General features: G+C 37.9%; 1 protein-coding gene across 1 annotated transcript; it reads left to right on the top strand.

The window, feature by feature from the left end:
* Positions 1-4,848: 4,848 nt before the first annotated feature.
* Positions 4,849-6,894, top strand: LOC118810027 (otospiralin-like). The gene is made up of 4 exons (XM_036573547.1): positions 4,849-5,036; positions 5,324-5,400; positions 5,919-5,957; positions 6,213-6,894. Exons 2-4 carry the CDS (start codon positions 5,337-5,339, stop codon positions 6,428-6,430), a joined length of 321 nt encoding a protein of 106 aa, XP_036429440.1. The 5' UTR covers positions 4,849-5,036; positions 5,324-5,336; the 3' UTR covers positions 6,431-6,894.
* Positions 6,895-8,894: the final 2,000 nt, after the last annotated feature.

Raw genomic sequence — 8,894 nt, 5'->3', positions numbered from 1 at the left:
TACAAGTTCTACAGATGGCCGATAAGGATTGTGTTACAAGATTGCATTTGTAAGAAATGAAAAGGGCTGGAATTCCAATGAGGTGTTTCCGGCAGCTGAGAAAAGTGGTTTCTGTGGGAGAGAGTTACTCCCTCTGGTGTGTACTTCGACCTTTGTAACTTTTCAGACCAATGTACAAAAAGCTCCACAACACACTAAAGGAAAGGGTAAAACCAGACTAGCATAATAGGTCTCCTTTAATATTTTCACACAAGACAAAAGTATCGAGTAACGAGCCCATTTAAAGTTTAGTAATTGTAACTGAGTTATTCAATTTGGGATGATAATTAAATACATTACTCGTTACCACCAAAAGTAGTGGAATTACAGAAACTCTTTACTTTGTAACTCGTTACTCCCAACACCATTGCTTGTTTTGTCAGTCAGGTGCAGACTGAATTCTGCTATTGCTGCTCCAGACAGCTAACCAGCAGGTTCACAGTTATTACAAGTTCTCTGGTGGTATCCGCTTTTTGGTTTAGATCTAGAGGTTTAAGGGGGCACTTCCATTATCACATGGGTGATATAGGTTTTGAATACATCTTTATCTTCAATAAATGGAATAATCATTTAAAGGTTGCATTTTGCATTTAGTTGTCTTGTCTTTATCTTATATTAAAATTAGTTGGTTTAAATGTGACAAATTAGCAAAGATAGAAGAAATTGGATGAAAACTTTTTCACAGCACTGTATCTCTGCGCTCTAGAAAGCCCAGTGATGTTCTTTTTTCAGTTCAGTAGTCTATCTCTGAAAAATCTATCTCCTGAGAGTTCCCTTCTGCTTCAGTCCCAATCAAGTATAGTTTCAAACAACACTGCTGTTTAATTAAGAATTTTCCGATTCATCTCATATTTCTGTTGAGTGTTGTGTCTTTCTGACCAATGATAGTCTCTTAACTCAATGTGACTGTAGAAATGTAATAAACACTTTTAATTGATTATATTTTAATTGTATGATTTTAGCCATAATAGTGTGATTCTGGCTGATGTCTTTGATACACTCTCAAACTGAACTGATGTGTTCATTAAAAAAATGACTGTGGCATGTTGTGTTTAGTGTTGTGAAATGTTTAGTCCTGAACTGGATGCACAGTGAGCATCAACACAGATTGTATTAAATGTAGCTCAAAATGTGTCAAAACTACATATTGTTATACACATAAATCCCACATAAAAATGATGAAAATTGTTGATCTTCAATGTCTCAGGAGGTGATATAATGATTCTTACTATGTTTCTTTTATGTAATTAAGTTTTTATTACAGATTTTATTCCTATAGTTCTATGAGACACTTCTGGCCCAGATAAAGATTATAATAGTTTTATTATATAATTTATATACAGATATAAATTATAATAGTTTTGTCTGTAGTTCAGTTGCAAATGAACAGTGTTATTATCTTGGCAAATCTGACTTTGTTGAGCTCTCGACCGAAACTCAAGAATAGACACGTGAGATCACTGAGGTTTTTTTTTCTTAGTAGAAATATCTGAGCAGTAGAACAGAAACAAAAGTCTCATTTGTCTTTCCATCTGTTCCCATTGCTGTCTATGAGAAACTGCAGAGATATTAAGGAGACATCTTTTTTGATGTTTCTCTGTGGGCTGATTTGAGGCTGTACAGGTTATGGATGTTGCCTCTTCATTTCACCAGCGTGTCACCATTACATCACAGTCTGAAAAAAAGAAACCAAGAAAAACAGAAATGAAAATCTTCAGCATCAATACTGACAATACTGACTAGTGGTCAGCTGTGACCAAGGGACAGTGGTCAGCTATGATTAGTGACATCTGAGAATCTCTATCTCTGAATGCCAGGTGAATAGACTTCTGCATGTTTGCACTGATTGCATGTCTCCTGCATGGAAGCATGAATGAGGAAAGGTCTCTATTGATGAGTATTGATTAGACATGCTCTGTTCGCACATCCTGCTGGAAAGGCCGCCTGCCTATTATCCTTCATGAAAAGCAAAAGCCTCTGCTGGCTGACGTTTCAGACATTTCTGGAAGTAACGTACTATACACTCAAAAGCGACCATATGTTTCCATGGTCACACAAAATTAAGGTATTTGAACTCACTCCTTTGTGTGTGCTTGCAATTGTCAGGCTGACTTTGTATCCCACACCATCCTAGCTCACCTGTAGATATCTGTAATTCTGATATGCCTGTCTGCAAAGATGATCAATGAAAGCGTTATGACAGTAGCCTGGAAAAAGCTTAATTTCATCCCTCTTATGTCTACAACACCAAGAAACCTGGATTTTACATCCTATTGTATCCTTTTTTACATGAGAAGAAATACTCATAGTTGGAAATAGATGTTATTATGCAGTCTTTTAGATTATTGTCTCATAATCTTCATTCTCCCTCTGTCTATGCAGGTTTTGCTTTAACTGCAGTGCCATTACAATAGATTTAAAAAGCCTATTTAAAATAATTGATCTGCTCTCAGACAAGGCACCACAATAGATGCAACACAATAGATTCTAGGGCAGGGGTCAGCAACATGCAGCTCCAGAGCCACATGCAGCTCTTTTACTGCCTTGTTGTGGCTTAACAGTAGGATTAGATTTTTAAGATAAAAAAAAAATAATCCTCTTTTGCGGTGAAATAAAGCTCTGGTGATCATTCTAACACAGTTTTAACAATAAATGGTCTGTTAATGTATAACTGCTAAACCCACCCTGAAGATCTCCGCATAGACTGCTGGTCACCATAGCATCGCAGACAATAGTCTTGCCTAGCTAGTAGCTAATGAAACAGCAAAGAAAGAGTCTTAAGATGAACAAAATTTGGAGATGAACTGACTTACTTGCATTTATAAGCACTCCAGCTGGTTTCCTGATATGTTTATAATCTGCAGCGCTAAAATATAACACTAAAATGTTGCGAGGCTGAAGTCAGCTTCTTGTTTGAATTTTCCTGTTCCACCTTAAATGGTGCAGCAGCTACATTTTGGCACCTCAGGTGGAGCGTGAAAATACAAACAAGAAGCTGGGGAATGAGGAGCTAACTTCAGCCTTCTAAAAATGCTGAGAGATATTTCACAAGAAAATATTCTATTTTTGAGGAAAAGTTTCCTGCTGGAGATGTGAGAAAAAGCAGCCATAGCAAAGCTTAAGCTTAAAGCAGAGCAAAGTAAGTTTGGGTTTTCATTTATATTATATTTTTAGCCTATACTAGGGCATTAGCACAAACTGAGACAAATGTACAGCCAAAATGGTAAAACATTACTTCAATAAAATGTGCATAAAATGTTGTGGCTCCCAAGATGGTTTGAAAATGGCTCTAGGGGAACAAACAAAATAAGTAAAATGGGTTATTTCCCCTCATTATGTAGATCTAAAGCTTTAACATGCTGATATCCGCTCTCCCGATCTACAGGACTAGAGGTAGTTGACAGAAATGTCTCAAATCATGTAATTGTTGCTTTATTCCTTATGGTAATAACTAGGAGCTCAAGAACATATAAACTGAATGCAGCTGAAAACAATGGAGATTTACTTGTACATAACAAAAACAGCTGAACTTAGACCACAGTTTAATTTATATGATTATTCTCATTAAAGGTCAGTTACGTCCCAACCATATTGTTATAGTTACAATTTGGTTAGGACTTCATGGCAAGATGGACACACTGTGGCAGATGTAAAGGCCCTGTTCTGGGGTTTGTCATGATACTTAGATTGTACTGTTTCAAACTGTTGTCATGACGCAAGCTCTTTTGTTTCCATTGATTAGCTGGCTTACTGATTCCTGCTACACCCCAGGCATTAAGCCTCTAACTTGAAGTGACTAATTGAAGTGCTGGCATCAACCCTACAGAACGCATCAAAAGAATGAAAAATGGATGTGATGTATCTATAAGGGCAGTTGCACTTCCACTGGCAACCTTCATTTCATGGTGCTCCTATAGAGGGGTCGACATGCATCGCTCCTAGAATCCATTTCTGAAGAGTTCTTCCAACCACAGCAACTCATTCAGAGAGTTCATGGATAGATGTGGCATCTTCTGGAGAAGAGACCAGTCTTCTACACTATTGAGCCATCTAGGTGACTAATCAGCAACTCTCAACGCGCTTGGCTCAGTCATTGCACTAGAGGAGAGGCAATGAATACAGCAGTGGGAGACTAGCGAAGCGAAGTGCAGATCTCTCAGGTGAAGTTCACATTTGTTTTCCATCTTGCTCTTCTAGACTATCAGCATGCTGAGTCCAACATACCAGCAGTGTGGGAGTTAGAGCTACGGCCCTGGACACCAGAGACATTAACCCAGCTCTGGGATACTCATGCGGTCGGTGTACCCTGAAAAAGGTACTTGGTGAGAAGATGCCCTTTAGCTCACATCAGTCACTGGGTATGGTGACTTTAACCTTGACCTTAACCAACTGCTCTAGAGCGTGCCATTCTATTGGCAATGCTGTTCTATGTAGATTATACAAGCACAGCTGTATGTGCAACTGAACATCTGTGTCATCAATGAGTACAAAGTAGCTAAACAAATTAGATTGGGGTGTCCAGATCCTTTGAACACATGGGGCCAGTTTTCTGGGAAATTAAGCCTAGTCCTGGAGATAAAGCCTAGTCCTGAGGATTAAGCATAGTCCTGGACTACAATTTTCTTTCAATGGAGAATCACACTTCGGAATGCTGTGGCCCAAAGTGTATATTACTGGAAGACTAAGGACGTTCTAAGGCTGTTTATCTGCAAGTATGTGGTTATTTTGTCCTGGCTGTTCTCTCTGTCTGTGTGGTCAGCGGCCATCTTTCAGTGCTGGACTGACACAGTGGTGAGGAGTCTGGAGTTGGACTACAAAAGGGTCCTGTGAAAAGCAAACAGTGCGCTTTGACTGCGAGATGCCATCCAATAACCTGAGGAGGAGCACAGAGTAAGAGAGGAATACTACTGTACATCTTTACTAGTTACTGTTGCAGTAGACCTTGATAACCTATTTGATCAACATCTCACTCACCAACATCTGCTAACCACCTTCAGGTATCTTTTTTTTTCCTAAAGACTTAGTTCTGATAACTTCTTTTCTTTCTTTCGTTCTTTCTTTCTTTCTTTTAAATATTTTTCTTGTTTTTCCATATATCCCATTTTTTGTATAGATTGTATTTGCAATTATTAAAGCATTACATTGTATTACATTATAAATGCATTATATTTTGCAGAGAATGTGGAACAGTTGCTGTTATACATGTTAGTTCATTTTAATTTCTATTTGAAATCTTGACTTTGTTACTTTCCAGTAATCTCAGAAATGTTCCCTCTTTATGCAGGCAGAGTTGCAGTATGTCTCGGCAACATGTTTCAGTGTTACTCTGCACCTTGATTTTGGGTTCCCTCTCCAGAACAGGTATCCTTACAATGATTTAGCCACTCATATTTCCTTAACAAAAAAGAAAACATTATTGTTCACCAAAATAATATAAAATAATGCTAATAAGTCACAGTCATTTTACATTTGATACACAGGAATGCATGTTCTTTTGCACTTTAACTATGGACCGAATACATTCACTCAAGTGATATTTTACCAAGACTATTTCTACTTTCAGTCAAATACAGAAGTTTTGAACTTGGTCTGCCTCTGAAGGCTAATCTGTTTCAGCTCTAGCATGACCTGCAATCTCAGTGAAGTCATTCAGTGCTTGCAGCTGATCCAATATTTTGACTTGGTGGAGAAAGAGACTGGTGTCTTTTTGTCTTTATCACAACCACAGTTTAGAATTTATTGGAACTGATGTTTTTTTCATGCATTCTGTTCAAATTTGCATGTATACTGCCTATGTCTGTTTGTCAATAACAGTTAATTCTTCTGTGTTCTCCCTCTTCCTCTCCCTTTCACTCTCTATCTTTCTTTCTATCTCTCAGGAGCTGAGAGTGAAGAAAGGTCTTTTGGTTTGGATGAAGGTACATGCTTTCTAAGAGTATAACTGTATTATAGTATCAGTAATAAAATCATGTAACGTGTTGTTTTTTTACATCGTCCCTGTCAGAAGAAAACCTTCTCCATTTTTAACATTTTCAATTGTTCCATGATTTGAAAATAACAGCTGCACATTACATTGTTTGGAAAATTTCATTATGAATGGATCAGTATAAATGCATCTCAACAGGAACCACTGTACAGATAGCTTTCTGTTTGTTCTATTACTGATCTTGCAGATGAAAAGGGGAATGAGGAGAAGCGCATCATGCCGTACTGGAACATGTGGTCTTCAGATTTCTATGGCTGGATGGAGGAGTTAAGAGCTCAGGCAGCATATGACACCTTACTGGACTTGGCAAGAACCTATTGGGCTCACTTTCCCATCGGCAGCTTTTTAGGTTATGACTCCATCCCTGATCAGGTGGACCAAACGGAAAAGGAGACAAACAACTGACAATGCCTGGCAATGTGTTCTCTAACAGGACTCCCTTGATGTTATCATACCTCAAAGCGTCTTGACATTGGTCAGTTTGGACCATTTCTATTTGTTCATTGCTTCATGATTAAAATTGGCAAACTCAATGAATAGGCAATGGTTAGTTTGAATTTTGAATCATAATCACGGTGTTCACAGGTCATTATACAGATATGTTTAGCAGGCTAAAGATTCTCCATAAAGGGGGGAATTACTGTCTTTCATATGCAACATTGAAAGGGTGGGAACCCACACCAGCAGGATCTAATGAATTTATGTATGTCTGTAGCAAATTGCTCTGAATTAATATTCAGAGTTAAAATTCAGAGCTTTATCGAAAGATTTACTGGAAAACTGTCTCAAAAGACATATGTTGTCATATAAGAAACCACTGTATCCCTAAAACAATAACTTTATAGGACAGGGGTGTCCTGTCTTATCTACAAAGGGCTGGTGTGGCTGCAGGTTTTTCTTACAAACAAGCGTAAGCACATCAGATTCCATTTATTTAATCAATTGGTCTCAAGCTTCAAATCATTGCTTTTGTGTGCTCCTGCATTGTTGGAGTGAAAGCTTGCAACCACATCAGCCCTTTATGGATAAGATTGGACACCCCTCTTAAATGAGAAGAAAAAATGCTTTTAACTAACATGTCATTTTGAACCATTTGTATAGTCTATCTGCCATGAAATGTCCAATGAATGAAAAGGGCATCTGGCATTTTCAAATGGTTTGAAACAAACAAAAGAAAAATGACAGGCAGGACGTTTTCTCCTGACATGAAAATTAAGCTCCTCCATGCACTCAATTACTGTTAGTGTGGTCTCTGGTTCTTATGGTCTGTCTTTGATTGTTCCTGCTAGCTTCTCTTTATCCAGACATTTAAGCTTTCTCAATTGTAGTGACAGTTCAACACAAACAATAAAATAATCTTGGAGTGAATAATAATAAGTAAATAATCTTGGAGTGTATGATAAAACCATATGTTGTGTTTCTTATTTGAATTGAATCAAAAAGTGCTTATAGGTATTATTTTACTATTCTGATTCCACATGCCTCTGTTTGTGAGTATGTCTTGTGCAAAACTATGAAAAAGTCCAATAATATTATCGAACAAAATAGTGAGCAAACAAATGTACAGGCATATTCGTGGGATTACATCATTCAAATCGCTCAATCTTGGTCGGATTGTTTATAAGATCTTTAATGTCTAAATGTCAAGGTTTAAGATATGACCTTTCCAATACCTGCCCTATTTACTTTCTTCTCAGTTTCATCAAACGCTCAACATCTGCCATGCTATTACCCCTTTATTGACTCCTCTTTGAGCCGAAGTTCACATGCCTCTTACAGAAGCCCCAGCTAAATCAAACCTGAAATCCCACTTACTATTCCCAGAAGTGTTGACCCAAGAGATTGCAGAGATCTATTTCTGCACCACCACTGATAAAAAAAAAAATCTAATTTCATGCTGTTGGAAAATCACAAAGAATGTTTCAAATTTGTGCTCTTGCCTGAAATCTTTGAGGATCTGCTGTACTTGCAAAGTAGCTGTGGCTGGATGTGGACCAAGGCAAACTAGCAGTGATATTCTGAGACACAGTAATATGTGTTGCAGGTGAAAATGAAAGATCATACAGTTGAAAATTTCATTGATTCTCACCAAATAACTTAAGTGTTCTAATGATGAGTGATTTTTTCATCAAATACTGTTTCAGTTGTTTGAAAGTTTGGGTAGCAACTCCAATATTTCTTACCTTCATCCTCCTCTCTGCTTTATGGTCTTAAGTGCACTGCATCTGCCACTGCAGTTTAGCTATTACAGCAGAGTAGGCCTGTTTGGAGTGGTCTGCGTGAGCTGTTTTCTCTGGCCTTGACCAACCAGTGAGTGCACAGAGGGTCACTATGTACGGCACAGTGGGAAAAAAAATGTCCTTTCGCAGGTAAACACTACAGAGACTGCATATCACCTATTCTGTCACAGCCAAACTGGTGGCAAACTCAAGTGGTTTCTCAGTACCACTGAGAATTCCTACAATGCTGCAGATTTGCAGTCCTACTGTCAGTGTAAAAAAAGATGAAGTAACTCAGGAACAGCCCCCTTTCCTGCCCCCTTATGTTCTCTCCTGAGGCAAATGATGGAGATTTTAAACAAGTGTGTAATATCAAGAACACATACAATCTCCATAGACAAGCACTGGTTGTAGAATGGGACGTACTGAAGAGCTCAGTGACTTTTAAAGTGGCATTTTCATACACTGTAGGTGATTTTTGTTGTTACTACAGCATTATTACTGTATCCTCAACAGTATTTTACCATAGAATCTTTCTACAGTATGTTACTGTAGATTTTAAATGCACTCTGGGAATTTTTCACAAATTACACTAATATTACTTGTAGATCTAAAGACAGTATTAATACCTTACTGTACATCTGAATGTA

The sequence above is a fragment of the Colossoma macropomum genome, unplaced genomic scaffold, assembly GCF_904425465.1.
Source record: "Colossoma macropomum unplaced genomic scaffold, Colossoma_macropomum, whole genome shotgun sequence".
In the NCBI taxonomy this organism is placed as follows: domain Eukaryota; kingdom Metazoa; phylum Chordata; class Actinopteri; order Characiformes; family Serrasalmidae; genus Colossoma; species Colossoma macropomum.
The sequence above is the reverse complement of the archived record's forward strand: the minus strand, read 5'-3'. Positions and strand labels throughout refer to the sequence as shown.

Coding starts and splice junctions, on each gene's coding strand:
- LOC118810027 (XM_036573547.1), top strand. CDS start 5,337: ATGTCTCGGCAACATGTTTCAGTGTTACTCTGCACCTTGATTTTGGGT. Junction 5,401..5,918: donor GGGTTCCCTCTCCAGAACAG/GTATCCTTACAA, acceptor TCTATCTCTCAG/GAGCTGAGAGTGAAGAAAGG. Junction 5,958..6,212: donor GTCTTTTGGTTTGGATGAAG/GTACATGCTTTC, acceptor CTGATCTTGCAG/ATGAAAAGGGGAATGAGGAG.